This window comes from Ursus arctos, unplaced genomic scaffold (genome assembly GCF_023065955.2).
Source record: "Ursus arctos isolate Adak ecotype North America unplaced genomic scaffold, UrsArc2.0 scaffold_3, whole genome shotgun sequence".
NCBI classification, from domain to species: Eukaryota; Metazoa; Chordata; class Mammalia; order Carnivora; family Ursidae; genus Ursus; species Ursus arctos.
In genome coordinates, this window is record NW_026622985.1 from 62063217 (window position 1) to 62083043 (window position 19827).

The following is a 19827-nucleotide window of genomic DNA, read 5'->3' on the forward strand; positions in this document are numbered from 1 at the left end:
TGTGTATATATAAAAGTGTATATATGTGTATATATTCTTTATATACTAATATTCCATTTCTTTATATTCTTTATATTCTATTATGTAGAATATATATATTCTTTATATTCCAATATTCCATTATAATTATTATACAATTATATTTTTATATAATGGGATATTATTCAGCCATAAAAAAGAAAGAAACCCTGCTGTTTGCAACAACATGGCTAGAGCTAGAAAGTATAATGCTAAGTGAAGTAAGTCAGAGAAAGATACATACCATATGATCTCACTCACATGTGGGATTTAAGAAACAAGTGAGCAGAGGGAAAAAAGACAAATCAAGAAATAGACTGTTAACTATAGAGAACAAACTGATGGTACCAGAGGGGCGGTGGGTTGGGGGTTAGGGGAAATAGGGGATGGGGACTAAAGAATACACTTAACATGAAAAAAATAAAATGATTAAAAAATAAAAAGATACTGAAAAAATTTTGACTGTGAGAGATGTTCATTTTTAGAAACGATGGGGGAAATGTGTATTTCTGAATTAAAGAAATTGAGCAGTTCATGAAGAAAAATTTTACTTTGCCTAAACGTTTAGAAATAAGTCTAAATAACTTAGAAATGACTACAAGCATAATTGTGGAGATGAGAGCTAGAGAAAAAGCAGTTACATGTAAGCATTGTTAAACTGGATTCTGAAATTCTTTTCCTTGGCCAAATGATACTCTATATTTATAATTTCTTGTGTTTACTTTGACAGAGATCACCCAGTTACTATAGTTATGGTTTACATTGTAAATAAGTCTAAAAGAATATAAAATACACAGAATAAGTTGTCAAGTAGGAAATTTATTTCCTTTTAAATTGGAGGTTAGCTACTTCTGTCCATATACTCACTAATAATTTACTCTGACGTTTTTTAAGCCTCTGTAACTTTTGGTAAGGTGTCCTGAAATGTTCATCTTGATGAAGCCCAGAAATAAGCTATCTCTTGTTGTTGTAACCAACCTTCGGGAACATCACATATGAATTGAATCTGAAAGCTTTAATCTCAATGTGAGTTATCTAGGAATGGATGGAAGTTAATTTATTTAGATACCTCTTGCCTGGCATGTCAAAAACTGACCAAAGCTAAGTTTTCATTCAGAGTATGTAAGCTACTACTTCATGTAATGAATGATGGGAGTTTCAATGAAGATAGAGAAAAAAATTCACTGTGGGGAAAACATTGTTAAGTGAAAGTATAGTTAGGTGTTTTCTGATTTTTTAGTGAGTATAAAAAAGCAGACAGCACTTTGAAGTTTTATAATAGTATAAGATTCCCAAATACGAAATTTACGGCCACCTCCTTTTAAACTTAGATGAGGAAATTGATCAAATTCCTTTCCAAGGTAATTATGATAATAAGATCAAAGTGGGAAGTAAGGAGCCTAAAATAGAAATGCTAACAATTATGGAAGTTTGACAGTTGGTTTTAGTTGGCATTTATAAAACAGTTTTAAATTTGATTTTTTGGGTGTGTGATCATGTTTTAAAGATAGCCATTTTTGAGGCAATTAGTTTTATTGACAAATCATGTTTGTGAGGAAGAGGGGTAAAACCTTGATTTGGACTAATTGGACAGGAAGTTTTCTGAATTTAAAACCTGAGTATTACTATATGGAAAAAAATGTATACTAGGTGCTAATTTTTATTTCTTTTAGTGCTCACTACTCAATAAGTAGTGTTCTCTTCATTTGGCTGGTAAGCATACTGAGCCAAGAGATTGCATACAATGGTAAAGGTAGCACATCCATTAAGTGGAAAAGTTAGGATTTTTTAACCTGTAAATTTCTAAAGTTTTTTGAGGTTTATCCTAATTTAAACTCTAGGGAACTTTCTGAACCCTAATCGGTAGGTAAAAATGTTTGGAATTTAATACTACTTTTCTGTGAATATGTTTGTAAATTTCTTTCCCGCCAGCTTTATTCTTTGAACTTGGAAGAAAGAAGGTTGGGTGGACTTTAGTCTAAGTTATAATACTAAAATGCTACATTACCTAGGCAGATCACTTAACATCCCTGGGATCCTTTTCCCTAATGGTAAATAACTACCTCAAAAGATTGTTTGGCAGGTACAATGACAAAGTCTGTCCTAAGGAAAGGTAATGTAAACTGAGTAGAGGGAAATTGGGATATTAACTCATTTAGCTACACATTCAGATAAAACAGACCCCTTTTTTTCTCTGAGGGTCAGAGGACTCATTATTCTTATGCTTTCTTAGGCTTTCATATCCTTGGAGCCTTGCTATTCTTTTTTTATGTATATCCTACATTCTTTCTCTTTTTCCAAAACGTGTCCCACATCTCCACTCATTTCTTCAAAAAAATTTTTTTATTCAATCCTCTGTAATTTTCTCCCTCTGTGTTCATAATTTAAAGTCAGTTCACCCAAAGGATCTCATATTCAGTATCATGCAATTCTTCATGAATCTCATAGATGAGTTTCTCATATATACATTTTTCTTCAGAGTTAATTGCTATAACTTTCTGGAGAAAGTGTCTGTTTATCAAAATTGAAAGTATACATATTCTTTGGATCCAGAGTCTAATTTCTGAGAGTTCATGTGGCAAATGGAAATAACTGTATACAAAGATATAATATGCAAATTAACAGTACATAAAGATATATACATTCTTGGTTTTTTAAATAGCATTATTTGTAGGAGCAAAAAATAGAAAACAGGTGCATTAAAAGGAAGGGATGAGTAAATTATGTCTATAGTGTAAAGTATTAGATACCTACCTATTAAGAATAAGGTAGCTCTGTGTTTTCATTGAAAAGGATGGCCGTGATATGTTACCTTTTCAAAAAAAGGAAATTCCAGTATAAAATGCATGTGAGTCAATTTTTATTTCTGTGTGTATATATAATCCCTTCATATATATATTTGTATTTTTATATGTGAAAGAGAAAGCATGGAAGTATACATTTTGAACTGATAACAGATTATTTTGAGAATTAAAGGAATTATTTGGAAGGTATTTAAGGAAAAATTACCTTTACTTTTTATTATTGAATTATACAAACATCAGGGCTTATAAAATTAAATAGTTGAACTATAAAATAGATGAAAAAGAATATATATACAAATACACATATGTATTTTGATATTAAAAACTTTAAACATGGAAGTAGAGCTTCAGCAATTATTAACTCATACCATTTACCCCATTCTTGTTACTCTTAATGGCATTAAGTTCTTTCACATTGTTGTGCAGCTGTCACCACTATTGATCTCTAGAGTTTTTTCATCAGCCCAAACTGAAACTCCACACCCATTAAGTAATAACTCTCCATTCTCCCTAGTCCCTGGTAACTGGTATTCTTCTTTCTGTCTCTATGAATTTGACTTTTCTAGGTACCTCATATAAATGGAGTCATATGATAGTTATCCTTTTGTGTCTCATTCATTTCACTTACTGTAATGTGTTCAGGGTTCATCCATGTTGTAGTATATATCAGAATTTCTTTTTCAAAGGTGAATAATATTTCAGTGTATGTATATACTGTACTTTGTTTATCTACTTGTCTGTTGATGAGCATGTGGGTTGTTTACACCTTTTGTTTTGTCCCTTGCATCTGTTGATGAGCATTTGGGTTGTTTCCACCTTTTGATTATTGTGAATAATCCTACTGTGCACATTGGTATGCAAATATCTGTTCAGTTCTCTGCTTTCAGTTCTTCTGCATATATACCAGAAATCGAATTGTTGGATCATATGGTAATCCTCTGTTTAAATATTTGAGGGATTGTCATACCATTTTCCACATTGGCTGTACCATTTAACATTCCCATCAGAATGCCGTTGGGCTTCAATTTGTACATCCTCACCAGTATTTTTTGTTTTGTTTTGTTTTTTGCTAATAGCCATTCTAATGGATTTGAAGTGATATCATTGTGGTTTTGATTTGCATTTTCCTGATGACTAGTGATGTTGAGCATCTTTTTTTTTTAAGATTTTATTTATTTGAGAGAGAGAGAATGAGCAAGGGGGAGGGGCAGAAGGGAGGGCGAAGGAGACTCCCCACTGAGCAGGGAGCCCAAAGCGGGGCTTGATCCCAGGACCCTGAGATCATGACCTGAGCCAAAGGCAGACGCTTAACTATCTGAGCCACCCAGTTGCCCATCTTGAGCATCTATTAATGTGTTTATTGGCTATTTGTGTATTGTCTCTGGAGAAATGTCTAGTCAAGACCTTTGCCCATATTTAAATTGGGTTGTTTGGTTTTTTTGTTTTTGAATTGTAGGAGTCTTTTACATGCTGTGGATATTAATCTCTTATTATGTTTATGATACACAGATACCTCCTGTGGTTTGTCTGATAGTGCCCTTCAATGCACAGAGATTTTAATTTTGATGGTCAGTTTGTTTAATTTCTTTTGTTGCCATCATGATTCAAGGAAAGGTTCAAGAAATCATTGCCAAATCCAGTGTCCTAAAACTTTCCCCTTGTGTTTTCAGAGTTTTATAGTTTTACCTTTGATCCAGTTTGAGTTAAATTTTGTTATGATATGAGGGATGGATCCTACTTGATTCTTCTGCATGTGGATATTCACTTTAACCAGCATCACTTGTTGCAAAGACTGTCCTCTGCCCATTGAATGGTTTTGGCACCCTTGTCAAAAATCATTTTAGCATTTATATGAAGGTTTATTTCTGGACTATTCTATTTCACTGTTTTATATGTCTGTCTTTATACTACCACCGCACTGTTTTGACTACTGTATCTTTTTAGTAAGTTTTGAAATCAGCAAGTGAGTCCTCCAACTTTCTTTTTCAAGACTGTTTTGGCTGTTTGGGTCCCTTAAGGTTCTGTATGATCTTTAGGATTTTTTTTCTATTACTGCAAAAAAAAAAAAAAGTTGTTGGGATTTTGGTAGGGAGTGAGTTCAAACTGTAGATTGCTTTAGGTAGTATTGACATTATAGCAGTATTAAGCCTTCCACCCCATGAAAACTGATGTCTTTCCATTTATTTAGGTCTTTTAAAATTTCTTTCAGTGATGCTTTGTAGTTTCAGTGTACAAGTCATTAGCCTCCTTGGTTAAGTTTATTAATAACTACTTTATTCTTATTCATACTACTGTAAGTAGTATTGTTTTCTTAATTTCCTTTTGGGATTGTTCATTGTTAATGTAGGAAATGCAAATGATTTTTTTGTATTGATCTTTTTTTATCCTGCAATTTTGCTGAATTCATTTATTAGCTCTAACAGTATTTTTGTGGAATCTTTAGGGTTTTCTACCTATAAGATTGTATCATCTGTGAACAGAGATAATTTTACTTCTTCCTTTCCCATTTGGGTGTTTTGTATTTCTTTGCCTTGCCAAATTGCTCTGACTACTGTGTTGAACGGAAGAGGTGAAGATGGATGTCTTTGTCTTATTCCTGATGTCGGAGGAAAAGCCTTCAATCTTTTACTATTGACTATGATGTTAGTAGTGGGCTCTTTATATATGGTCTTTATTATAGTGAGGTAGTTTCCTTCTTACTATAGTTTATAGAATTTTTTTTATGATAGGGTGTTGAATTTTGTCAGAGGCATTTGTGCATCACTGGAGATGATCATGTGTTTTTTCCCTCTTCATTAGGTATTGATTTTTGAATGTTGAACCATCCTTGCATTCCAGGAGTAAGTCCCACTTTGTCATGGTGTATAATTCTTCTAATGTTTGCTGTTGAATCATGGTTTTTTTTTTTTTAAGATTTTATTTATACTATATCAAAAACTAATGATGTACTGTATGGTGACTAACATAACATAATAAATAAATAATAAATAAAAATAAAGTTTTTATTTATTTATTTGACACAGAGGGGGAGAGAGAGCGAGCACAAGCAGGGGGAGCAGCAGGCAAAGGGAGAGGGAGAAGCAGGCTCCCTGCTGAGCAGGGCGCCCGACATGGGGCTTGATTCCAGGACCCTGGGATCATGACCTGAGCTGAAGGCAGAAGCTTAACCAACTGAGCCACCCAGGTGTCCGAATTATGTTTGTTAATACCTTTTGAGGATATTTGCATCAGTATTCGTCAGGGATATTAGATTATAATTTTCTTGTGGTTTTGTCTGGCTTTAGTATCAGGGTAATGCTGACCTAATAGAATGAGTTCGTAAATGTTCTCTTTTCAGTTTCTTGGAAGAGTTTAAGGAGGATTGGTGTTCATTCTGATATAAATGTATGGTATGGTTCACTGATCATGCCATCTAGGTCTAGGGCTTTTCTTTTTTGAGGTGGTTTTTCACTACTGTTTCAGTCTCTACTAGTTTTAGGTCTGTTCAGATTTTCTATTTCTTAATGGTTCAGTCTTAGTAGGTTGTATATATCTAGGAATTTGTCCAGTTCCTCTAGGTTATCCAATTTACTGGCATACCATTATTTATAGTACTCAAATGATGCTTTTTATTTTTGTAAAATTGGGAGTAATAGCCACACTTCCTTTTCTGATTTTAGTAATTTGAGTCTTCTTTCTTTTATTTTTAATCAGTCTAGCTAAAGCTTTGTTAGTTTTGTTAATCTCTAAGAAATAACTTGTAGGTTTGAGATTTTTCTGTTCTTTATTTGATTTGATTTATTTGGTTGTTGATTTCAGATCTTCATATTTATGTAAGTATTTACAGTTATAAATTTCTCTCATAGCACTGATTTTTCTATATCCCATAAGTTTAGGAATGTTGTTTTTTTGTTGTTTCATAGTATTTTCTAATTTTCCTCATGATTTCTATTTTGATGTATTAGTTATTTAAGAGTTGTTTAATTTTCACCCAAATTGTTAATTTTCCATTTTCCTTCTGTTTTTGATTTCAAGTTTCATTCTATTATGATGGGCAAAGATACTTTTTATGATTGCAGTCTTTTTTTTTTTTTTAAAGATTTTATTTATATATTTGACAGAGAGAGAGACAGCCAGCGAGAGAGGGAACACAAGCAGGGGGAGTGGGAGAGGAAGAAGCAGGCTCATAGTGGAGGAGCCTGATGTGGGGCTCGATCCCACAACACCAGGATCACGCCCTGAGCCGAAGGCGGACGCTTAACCACTGTGCCACCCAGGCACCCCTGATTGCAGTCTTTTTAAACTTATTATGACTTGTTTGTTTTATGGTCAGTTTTGGAACATGCTTCATGTGCACTTAAGAAAAATGCGTTCCAATGTTGGATGTAGTGTTTTGTCTGTTTTTCAAGTCCATCTGTTTTAAGTGTTGTTCAAGTCCTCTTGTTTACCTTCTGTCTGGTTCTTCTATCCATTATTGAAAGTGGAGTATTGAAGTCTCCAACTATTATTGTAAACTGTCTATTTTCCCTCTCAGTTCTGTCAGTTTGCTTCATATATTTTGGAGCTTTGGTGTTCGGTGTACATATGTTTATAATTCTAATGTCCACTTCATAAATTTACCCTTTTATCAATATATAATATCCTTCTTTTTTTCTTGTAGCAGGTTTTGACTTAAGTCTGTTTTGTCTGATAATAGTATAGCCACCTCACCTTTTTTTGGTTATTACTTGCATGGAATATATTTTCTATCCTTTTACTTTCAACCTGTGTGTGTCTTCCAGGTAGCATACAGTTTGATCATGTCTTTTTAGTAGTTCTGGCAGTCTGCCTTTGGGGAGTTTAATCTACCTACATGTAAAGTAATTACTGATAATGAAGAGCTTACTAATGTCATTTTATTATTTTCTATATGTCTTAAGCTTTTGTATACTCATTTACTCCTTTACTACCTTCTTTTGTGTTCAGTTGATTTTTTTGTAGTGTCACATTTTGATTCCCTTTCTCCTTTCCTTTTTTTGTATATTCTTTAGATATTTTCTTTGTGGTTACAGAGATTGCATATAACATCCTAAGTTATAGTAATCTAATTTGAATTTATACCAACCTAACTTTAATTGCATACATAAACTACTCATAGTCTCTCCCCCACTTTTTATTATTGATGTCACAAACTGTCTTTAAACATTTTGTACTCATTAACATAGATTTATAATTATTTGTTATTCATTTGTCTTTTAAATCTCACAGAAAATGTAAGGTGGAGTTAACAAACCAAAATTAACAATAATACTGGTTTGTATTACAATAATACTGGTGTGTTCATTATTTATCTTTACTGGAGATCTTTATATCTTCACATGGCTTTGAGTTACTGTCTAGGGTCCTTTCCTTTCTACCTGAAGTAATCCCTTCAGCATTCCTTATAGAGCATGTATAGCGATAATGAATCTCCTTAGTTTTTATCTGGGAAAATTTTAATTTCTATTTGAGTTTCCAAGCACAGTTTTGCCAGTTACAGAATTTTCATTTGACAGTTGTATCATCACACTGCTCTCAGGCCTCCCAAGTTTTCTACTGAGAAATTAGCTGAAATCTTATCGAGGATTCCTTCTATGTGTTATGTTGCTTCTCTCTTGCTGCTTTCAAAATTCTCTCTTTTCTTTGTCTTTCATCACTTTGTGTCTTGGTGTGGAGTCACTGTGGGTTTATCCTGCTAGGAGTTGAGATTCTTGGATTTTAGTTTTATGTCTTTCATCAAATTTGGGAAAAAAAATTTCTTTTTCCCTACAGTAATCTCTTTGATCCTTTATCATTCTTCTTTTTCTGAAACTCCCATAATGTATATACTGGTCCAGTTGCTGGTGTCCCACAAATCTCTTAGGCTGTGTTTACTTTACTTCATTCTTTTTTCTTTCTGATCCTTAGACTCAGTAATTTTAAATGTCCTGTCCTCAAGTTTATGGATTCTTTCTTCAGCCTGCTTAGTTCTGCTGTTGAACCTCTTTAGCAAATTTCTCAGTTCAGTTGTATTTTTCATCTCTGGAATTTTGTGTGGTTCCTTTTTACAATTTCTTGATATTCTTGTTGTAGTACATCGTATCCCTGATTTCCAGTACTTCTTTGTCCTTTTTTTCCTTTAGCTCTTCGAATATATTTAAGATAGGTATTTTAGGGGCGCCTGGGTAGCGCAGTCGTTGGTCGTCTGCCTTCGGCTCAGGGCGTGATCCCGGCGTTATGGGATCGAGCCCCACATCAGGCTCCTCCACTGGAAGCCTGCTTCTTCCTCTCCCACTCCCCCTGCTTGTGTTCCCTCTCTTGCTGGCTGTCTCTGTCAAATAAATAAATAAAATCTTAAAAAAAAAAAAAAGGTATTTTATAAGTCCTCATCCAAATCCAGTATTTGTGCAGCTTCAGGGGTGGTTTCTGAGAATTTGTTTGTTCCTTTCTATGGGCTTTGTTTTTCTGTTTCTTTGCATGTCTTGTGATTTTATTGTTAAAAAATGTGCATTTGGAAAAACAGTCACCTTCCTCATCTTTGCAGATTGCCAAGTGTCAGGGCAGTCATCTGATGATTAGCTGGGTATGTTCTGAGTCTAGAGATCAGCCTGCAGTGAAAGTTTGGCCTGGTACTGTATGTGAATTTCTCAGTTCCCCTTGTGTACATGGCTGCTTTTGAATGTCTTGATTCTCCAAAGGGTCTCACTCTAACTTCTCGTTAGGGCCTTAAGTATCTACTATATCTATCCACCCAAAATTTTCTGCTCCAGGCATTCATGGGTTTATAGTCCCCCTTCAGCCTTCACCATTGGTGTCCAGTGCTTCTTCCACCTAAAATCCCAGTTAGACAAGACAGACCAGTCCTTCTGGCAGACCCTAGAGAAGTTAGAATGTTTTAAGTAAAGTCAGCCCTATTCTGTCTGGTTTGAGGGAGGAATGTAGAACTGGGCTGCTATTTCCTTGAGTCCCAGACATACTATATAGAGAATAGGGCAAGAACAAATGAAAATGACCTGATCTTTGTTGTTCATGGCATTTTCTTGACTGGGCATTTGTTTGGTTGCTGTAAATCTTTGACTTTTTCCAGAGCTTCTAAAAGGTTAATTCAGCCAGTTTCTAGTTGTTTTTGATGTTTCTGTGAGGGCCTGGAACTTCTTAGTCTGTCATTTTGCTGATGTCACTCAAGAATGCTTTTTAAATTATAAAAATAAAGTTAGCGAATGAAATTTAGAGCATACAGAAATGTAGGAAGCTAAGAAAAAAAAATCTTACAATTCTACTCTGTAGTAACCACTATTAACGTTTTGATGTGTTGTCTTTCAGGCTTTTTTTCCCTTTCATCATGCCTTATATTTTGTCCTGCTTTCTCTTGTTCTTCTACCTACCACCAAAAAAAATAAATAAATAAAATAAAAAATTTAAGTTAAATGAATAAAATAAGGTCTCTAAACATACTTTTAGTTAATACAGTGTTAATTTTTGAATTTAGTGTACTTTTGCATTTGGCATCCCAGAATATTTTTACAAGTACTCAAATTTTTCATTTATGCTTCTAAGTGAAAACAAAGACACCTTTTTCTTTTCTTTATTTCTCCCTTTTTTCTCCTTCTTCTTCTTCTTCTTCTTCTTCTTCTTCTTTTTTTAATAGAACACAGGTCAAATTTATTAGATTTGTCCACAGTCAGCAGTGGTGATCTCACTGGTCTTCCCATTCCTGGACCCAAATCACTCCATGGCTTCCATGGTATTCATGCCCTCTTTCACTTGGCCAAAGACCAAATGCTTGCCATTCAACCACTCTGCGTTAACAGTGTGGATGAAAAACTGGAAAGCGTTTGTGTTGGGTCCAGCATTTGCCATGGACAAGACACCAGACCCTGTGCTTCAGGATGAAATTCTTACCATCAAATTTCTCCCCATAGGCGCCTGGGTGGCAGAGCAGTTGGGCGTCTGCCTTCAGCTCAGGGCGTGATCCCGGCATTGTGGGATCGAGCCCCACATCGGGCTCCTCCGCTGTGAGCCTGCTTCTTCCTCTCCCACTCCCCCTGCTTGTGTTCCCTCTCTCGCTGTCTGTCTCTATCTCTGTCGAATAAATAAATAAAAAATCTTTAAAAAAAAAAAATTTCTCCCCGTAGATGGACTTAATGCCAGTGCCATATGGTGTATGAAGTTACCACCCTGGCACATAAATCCTGAAATAATCCTGTGAAAGCAGGAACCTTGAGAACCAAATCCTTTCTCCCTAGTGCTCAGGCCATGAAAGTTCTCTACTGTCTTTGGCACTTTGTCTGTGAACAGCCTGGAGGAGATGCAGCCCACAGCAATGTTGAAGAACATGGTGGGGTTGACCGTGGCTAGACAGCGGGGGGGCTCTAGGGCAGCGACATTTGCAAGGCCTAGATATTTCTGATTATCCCCACAGTCTTGGGTTTTATTCTAGTCTTTACTTCTTTATTCAGTAGATAAGGGTTAAGAAAGAAGTAGGTATGAAGAACCTATAATTTATTTTCCTTTGTCTTAGAAATTTCTGGAATTTTTACATCTAGAAAAAGGTGGCATGCCCTCATTCAGAGGGGTAAGCCCTGATAACCTAGTGTGGATCTTAACTTTCTTGAGAGCCAATATAAAAAGAAAGAACTCAGCCTACACAGAAACAGTAATGTTAATATTGTGACATCAGTTATCGAGGCTAAAGGTGCCTATTAAACCAACTGAACTATTAACAATAACTAGATTCTTTAATCTTGTGCTATATTAATTGATAATTGTAGTATGATTTTTAAATTATTTAGCCTTGTATTATGTATATCTTGAAGCTATTTATATTTTGGTAAAAATTATATATTTGGTATGTTGTACTAAATTTGACATAGAGGGTTTAAAGAAGAGTATGTGAATCTTAGTGGTAATTGTGTCCTACGTTCTTCCATTCCTACCTCTTACCTCAGTCAGAAGCACTATAAAAAGTAATTACCTATGATTTTGGGGGGGGTGGTTTATGGAAAAGTACCCTTAATACTTAAGCTGATTGATACATGGGTGAGTAAATTGCAAATACTTTTTTTGTGGTTCACTTTTATACTAAGACGCATTGTGATTAATTTTTCTTTTGTTATCAGCAGATTTCTCCTTTTTATAGTTGCATGATTTCTTTTTTTGGTCATTCATTAATTATTGACTATAATAAATGTTTATACCTAACTTCTTTTATTTTTTATTTCACGGAAGTAGCAATATATAATCTAAACTTGGGTGTTTCTTTCATAACTAACTTTGGTCTCTAGGAATACATTACTGTTAAAAATGGAGACTATTGTATTAGATACATTACTTTTAAAAAGCACAGATTGTAGAATTACAAAGCTAAAAAGATTCCTTGGAAGCATGAGTCTAATTTTATAAGAAAGTGAGGACAAAGAACTTACTCTAATAGGGAGTCTTTATAGTATGTTTTCTAATGTCACTTCTTTGTTCCATCAAGAATTACTTGTATAAAGCAAGTTTGATTATAGTATTGGTTGAATATTTAAGGTTGGTAAAGTGGCCAACTTTAACACATATTTCCTCCCCCATTTCTTTTAGGTGAATCTGGACTCGGGAAGTCAACATTAATCAACTCATTATTCCTCACAGATTTGTATTCTCCAGAGTATCCAGGTCCATCCCATAGAATAAAAAAGACTGTACAGGTATGTACATTAGTATTGTTAATTGATGATAAGCTGGAGTAATGTTAATACACACAAAACACATGCTATAACTTTTATTATGCTTCCCTAGAGATAGGTTTTATATTTGGCCTCATCCAATGTAAAATGGTAAACATGATTGATGATTAAAAAGAGGAAGGGTGAGCACAGGTAATCAGAGGCATTATCTTGACTAGAACCTTCTAAATTTGTCCCTAGGACCCTCTTTGAGATTATACCGTGATGTAGTAAATAATACCCCTAGAGTTACGCTGTGCAACATGGTAACTACTTGCCATATTTAGCTATTAAGTTTGAATAAGTTAAAAGCAAATAAAATGTAAAATTTAGTTTCTCAGTTACACCAGTCACATTTCAAGTGCTCAATAGACATATGTGGCAAGTGGCTACCATTTTGGGTAGTATAGATGTATTTCCACTGTTGAAGAATGTGCTAATGAACAGTGTAGAGAAAACATGATTTGCAGAAAAACCATTATTATTTAAATACAGTGTTCTATATTACTCAGTGGCATAGTCCCATATGATGAATGGCAATTGCAATTCGTTAAGGCTCTCAAGCTATGTGTAGTATAATTTAGTACTTCTCAGTCTTTAATGTGTGTTCAGATCAGCTTGTTAAATTTAGTTAACTGTTTTAGTTAGTTTAGTCTGAGATGGGCTGAGATTCTGCATTTCTGAAAAATTTTAGGTGACGCTGATGCTGCTGACCCATAGACCACACTTGACAGAATGCTCTAGACTCCAGATCTGCACCGTTTAGTACAATAGTCAGTAGCCACATGTGCCTGTTGAGCTCTTAGAATGTGGATAGTCCAAATGGAGATGTTATGCGAATATAAAATACATCTTAGATTTTGACAATTTAGTATGTAAAAAAGAATATAAAGAATCTTATTACTAATTTTTTATATTGATACACTTTGCAGTGATAATATTTTGGTTACATTGCATTAAATCAAATACATAAATTTCACCTGTTATTACTTTTTAAAGTGGCAACTGAAAAGTTTTAAATTACTTATGTGGCTCACATTACATTTTTGTTAGACAGCACTCCTCTAAACTATTAATTGAAAAAGTTGTTAGTGGATTGATGCAGTAGTAATACATAGCACATAAGCAGAGAGGAAGGGAGTGAATAGTTCTCGCTGGAGCAGGCTTTATTCAGGCTGGACGTGGTTTTGAAGGATTGGTAGTGATTATGCCAGTGCACAAGGTAGGACGGTCTGGAAATTCTGGGCAGAAACTCATACATATCAAACTCTAAGGTGCAGTTTAGTAATTAGATTCTTAAGTAATTCTGTCAAGTGAATATTTTGTTTCTTTTTTTAAAAAAGTTTTTTTTTGTTCTAGGAATTTTTTTGTATCCTTCATAGAGCTTGAAATTTCAAATTACTTGCAAAAATGTACAGTACATTGCTTATTTATTTGGTGGTCAGTTTTGGATATTCTAACCCTAAGCAAGAAGAGGAACTTTCAATTTTTTAATTTGGGTATTTAAATTCAAGATAAGTAAACTATGTACGTAGAAATGATAAAGAAACCCCACAGTATAGATTCCTAAGTTCAAGAATATTTAGTCTAGGGGCACCTGGGTGACTCAGTTCGTTAAGCATCTACGTTCAGCTCAGGTCACGATCCTGGAGTCCCAGGATCGAGCCCCGCCTCAGACTCCCTGTTCAGCGGGGAGTCTGCTTCTCCCTCTGCCCCTCACCCCACTCGTGCTCTCTTTCTCTCTCTCAAATAAATAAAATATTTTTTTAAAAAAGAATAGTCTAAAATATGTTAGATCTTAATGGTCATGTACCTGCCGGTAGTGCTCTTGGTAATTACTGCTGGTGAGAAAATTTTCTGAGCCCTCTTTGTAGTTCTAGCATATAGCGTAAGGCCAGGCTTGCATTAGTAAGTCACTAGCATCTTCCAGGTACTATTCCAAGCAGTTTACATGCATTAACTTATTTAATTCTTACAACAACTTTATGAGGTAAGTGGTATTATTACTGCCATTTTACATATGTGGAAATAGAGGTACGGACATGGTCATATCCCTGAGATCACGTAGTTAGAGTGACAGAACTGGATACAAATCAGCAGTCTGGTTTAGTGTGTATTCTATCAAATTATGCTGTCTCTATACTGTTGATAATACATGTTAGTTTCATAGGTTAACCGGTTCTTAATAGGTGGATTAGCTTTCTTTTACTACATCTCCCTTTTTAATAATGTTTCATCCAGTAGCTTTTTGGTTTTGTTTTGTTTTTTTTTTTTCACCTTTTCTTTTAAAAATCTTACATAGGGAGATACTTTCCCAACTAGGCAATTTAGACAAAATGAGGGCAAAATGATTTGATCAGTGAAGTCATCTCTTCATCATAATTATTAATATGTGAAAGTAGTTTAAATAACATAAAAAATGCCTCTATAAGCAATAAGGGGCTGATTCATCTTTTGTTAGCTAGTAAGGGATACTTATAGGAAGGGATTTTTTTTGTTTTACTTTTTAAATCTCAGTACATACATGGTGTTTACTGTTGCTTGTTAGGTTTGAATTTGCAATCTGGACTCAAGGGTAAGGACTTCCCTTTAAATATTAAGCTTGAAATTCCAATAAACTGCTGAGTGGGTGATGAAAGCCAATTAACTCATGAAAATTTTGTACCTTACCATGTTTTATTTTACTTTGCTTAATAAAGACAAAAGAACAATATTCTAGCTTTGTTGATTCATCCATGCAGTGATTTTTGCCAGTGTCTATAAACACATGAAAGTATCAGCACTTGCAATTTCAGGAATTCAACATATAGAAATCTAACTTGTCATACTCTATATCTATAGCAAAGGATTTGCTCAAATAATGAGAGATTGCTTGTAATGTAGTTATAATTGTGTGTATTCTGTCATGGTCCACAGATTGTAAAAAGGATATTAAATAGGATTCATTATCATATTGTTGTCAGTGATTCTCCATATTGTGAGACTGAATATTTTTCCTTTTTCTTTTCAATTTTATACAGTGACCATGCTTTTATAATTTTTTAAAAAAATGCCTTTCAGAAAAGAAAATATAAACACCAAAAGATAAAAAGTATTTATGAGGAATAAGAGTCATATTAAGAATTGATTCTAGGTCAATTCAACAAAAATCTGCCCCCGAAAAGTCCTTATACCAAAAATAAATTTGCCAAACAAATCAACAAATTTATTAAAAATACTGATAGACTGTACGGTACTGTCTACCCTAAACCAGTTGCTCAGACCAAAAAACTTGGAGCCATTCTTAACTCCTTTTTTCTCTCTAAATCCACATGCAGTCCATCAACAAATCCTGTTACTTCTACTTTCACAATATATCCAGAATCCTACTTTCTTGTACCGGTCATATCCAGGGCTCTATCATCTCTCTGCCTAGATTATTACAATAACCTCCTAATTTGCCTCTCTGACATGATCCTTGGCCACCATCCCAATCTTTTTAACAAAGCAGTGAGAGTCGTCTTTTACAGTCTCAGAACAAGGCCAAAGTCCTTATAATATCTAGGAGACCCTATAAGATTTGCCCTCACCCCTCTGTGTAACCTATCTCCTACACTTTTCCGCTTTTGGCTTATTCTGCTCTGGCTAAACCAACATCCTTGCTGTTCTTTGAACAGGTCAGTCCTACCTCAGGGCCCTTACACTTCTTGTTTTTCTACCTCCAGTGTTCTTCCCTGAGATTTCCTCATGGCTTCCTCCCTAATTTTCACCAATTCTCTGCTTAAAAGTTAATTTCTCGGTGAGGCCTTGCCTGGCCACCTTATAAACTTCTTCCTGGCTCTAATTTGTAAGCTCTGTGAAGGTAGGAACTTCATTTTATTCACTGATTAAACTCAGTTCTTAGAAGTGCATCTGTTACATATTAGCATCCAGTATTTGTTGAATGATTGAACGAACGGTTTTAAAAATATATAAGACTTTGTGTTTAGTTGGAATATTTTAAAATTTGATGATCTTTGAAGTTTTGTTAATCTTTTTTTCTTCGTCTGTGAAGTTTTGTAAATCACTATTTAGAATAAGTGAAATTTTAAATTTGAGAATTTTTGAAGCTTTGACTTTTGACAGCTTTTTTAAAAGTCTTACTATTTTTTATTTTTTTCTTGAGCAAAATTTTTTTAATATAATTTTTTAAATATGTAGCTTTATACTAAAAGGGCACAAGTTTTAGCATGAAGTTTGATGAACTTTTGTATATATCTCCAAGTAATTACCACCCAGATTAAGATACTGTAGTACATTTCTAGCACCCTGGAAAGTTTCCTTGTGCCTCCTCTCAGTCAGTATTACACCCAACTCCAAATATAAATAGCTTTCTGACTTCTGTCTCCATAGATTAATTTTGCCTTTCTTGAACTTCATTTGGATATATACTCTTTTGTATCTGATTTCTTTCACTGAAGATTATGTCTGTGGTATTTGTGTTGTGTAGCTATAGTTCTTTTTCATTGTTGTATAATACTCCATTTTATGATTGTTTCATAAATTCTATTGTGGATAAGCATTTGGGTTTTCATTTTTTTACCAATATGAATATTTTTATACATTCTTTTAGTGGACCTGGACACTCATGTTTGTTGTATGTCTGTCACATTAAGTATAAAGGTATTTTATTGTTTCAGTTAATTTTCTTTGATTTCTTATGAGTTTGAACATGTCTTTTATACTCACTAACTATTCAGATTTCATTGAAGTACTTTGATCATCTTAATAGTCCCTCTTTTTCTCCTTGATTTGGAGGAGTTCCTTATCTAGATAATTGTCCCTTACATTTCAGACACCAAAGGTAATTTCTCTCATGTTAAAGATGATGGGAGAGGCTCTCAGGTTTTTTTTTTTTGTTTTTTTTTTTTAAGATTTTATTTATTTATGTGACAGAGAGACAGCCAGGGAGAGAGGGAACACAGCAGGGGAGTGGGAGAGGAAGAAGCAGCCTCCCAGCAGAGGAGCCCAATGTGGGACATGACCTCATAACGCCGGGATCACGCCCTGAGCGGAAGGCAGACGCTCAACAACTGCACTACCCAGGCGCCCCATGAGGCTCTCAGTTTTTTAGAATTGTTTTTACATTTGCTTGTGTCCTAAATAATCCTGTCTAAATTCACTCGACCTTCTTTTAAGGTAGCATTTCAGTAGTGTTCTCTTCTATTGTGACTATCTTCCCAACTCTCCCTTTTTTTTAAAATAAAGGAGTAACTAGGGCTTGAGAGTATCTCTAGTATGATTTTTAGGACAAAGGCCTGTGAATCATTATTTTTTTTTAATTAATGATTTTTTATTATATTATGTTAGTCACCATACAGTACATCCCCGGTTTCCGATGTGAAGCTCGATGATTCATTAGTTGCGTATAACACCCAGTGCACCATGCAATACGTGCCCTCCTTACTACCCATCACCAGCCTATCCCATTCCCCCACCTCCCTCCCCTCTGAAGCCCTCAGTTTGTTTCTCAGAGTCCATAGTCTCTCATGCTTCATTCCCCCTTCTGATCACCCCCCTTTCTTTATCCCTTTCTTCCCCTACCGATCTTCCTAGTTCTTATATTCCATAGATGAGAGAAATCATATGATAGTTGTCTTTCTCTGCTTGACTTATTTCACTTAGCATTATCTCCTCCAGTGCCGTCCATGTTGCAGCAAATGTTGAGAATTCGTTCTTTCTGATAGCTGAGTAATACTCCATTATATATATATATGGACCACAACTTCTTAATCCAGTCATCTGTTGAAGGGCATCTCGGCTCCTTCCACGATTTAGCTATTGTGGACATTGCTGCTATGAATATTGGGGTGCATATGGCCCTTCTCTTCACTACGTCTGTATCTTTGGGGTAAACACCCAGTAGTGCAATGGCTGGGTCATAGGGTAGCTCAATTTTTAACTTTTTAAGGGACTTCCACACTGTTTTCCAGAGTGGCTGTACCAACTTGCATTCCCACCAACAATGTAGGAGGGATCCCCTTTCTCCACATTCTCTCCAACAATTGTTGTTTCTTGTCTTGTCTATTTTTGCCATTCTAACTGGCGTAAGGTGGTATCTCAGTGTGGTTTTGATTTGAATTTCCCTGATGGCTAATGATTTTGAACATTTTTTCATGTGTCTGCTAGCCATTTGTATGTCTTCATTGGAATTGTCTGTTCATATCTTCTGCCCGTTTTTTGATTTATTTGTTTCTCGTGTATTGAGTTTGAGAAGTTCTTTGTAGATCTTGGATACCAGTCCTTTATCTGTAGTGTCATTCGCAAATATATTCTCCCATTCCGTGGGCTTCCTCTTTGTTTTTTTGACTGTTTCCTTGGCTGTGCAGAAGCTTTTTATCTTGATGAAGTCCCATAAGTTCATTTTATCTTCTGTTTCTCTTGCCTTTGGGGATGTGTCATGAAAAAGGTTGCTTTGGCCGATGTCATAGAGGTTGCTGCCTATGTTCTCCTCTAGAATTTTGATGGATTCCTGTCTCACATCGAGGTCTTTCATCCATTTGGAGTTTATTTTTGTGTATGGTGTGAGGGAGTGGTCAAGTTTCATTCTTTTGCATGTAGCTGTCCAATTTTCCCAGCACCATTTATTGAAGAAACTTTTTCCCACCGGATGTTTTTTCCTGCTTTATCAAATATTAGTTGCCCAAAGAGCCGAGGGTCCATTTCTGGGTTCTCTATTCTGTTCCATTGGTCTGTGTGTCTGTTTTTGTGCCAGTACCATGCTGTCTTTGTGATCACAGCTTTGTAGTACAGCTCGAAATCCGGCATTGTGATGCCCTCAGCTTTGTTTTTCCTTTTCAACAGTTCCTTGGAGATTCGGGGCCTTTTTTGTTTCCATACAAATTTAAGGACTATTTGTTCCAGTTCTTTGAAAAATGTCCTCGGTACTTTGATCGGGATAGCATTGAAAGTGTAGATTGCTCTGGGTAGCATGGACATTTTAACTATGTTAATTCTTCTGATCCATGAGCATGGAATATTTTTCCATCTTTTTGTGTCTTCCTCAATGTCTTTCAAAAGTGATTTATAATTTCTAGAATAAAGGTCCTTTACGTCTGTGGTTAAGTTAATTCCAAGGTAACGTATGGTTTTTGGTGCTATTGTAAATGGGATGGATTCCCTAATTTCTCTTTCATCAGTCTCGTTATTCGTGTATAGAAATGCAACTGATTTCTGAGTATTGATTTTGTATCCCGCCACATTACTGAATTGCTCTATAACTTCTCATAGTTTGGGGGTGGATTCTTTTGGGTTTTCCATATAGAGTATCATGTCATCTGCGAAGAGAGACATTTTGACTTCTT

The 19827-nt window shown here is 35.0% G+C and overlaps 1 protein-coding gene across 1 annotated transcript in view; it reads left to right on the top strand.

Moving 5' to 3' along the window:
• SEPTIN7 (septin 7) overlaps positions 1–19827 on the top strand; it is a 124464-nt gene that overhangs the window by 57908 nt on the left and 46729 nt on the right. The window contains exon 3 of the mRNA XM_057304492.1: positions 12381–12487. Within this exon, the coding sequence (XP_057160475.1) occupies positions 12381–12487 (107 nt within the window). The remainder of the gene's footprint in view (positions 1–12380; positions 12488–19827) is intronic.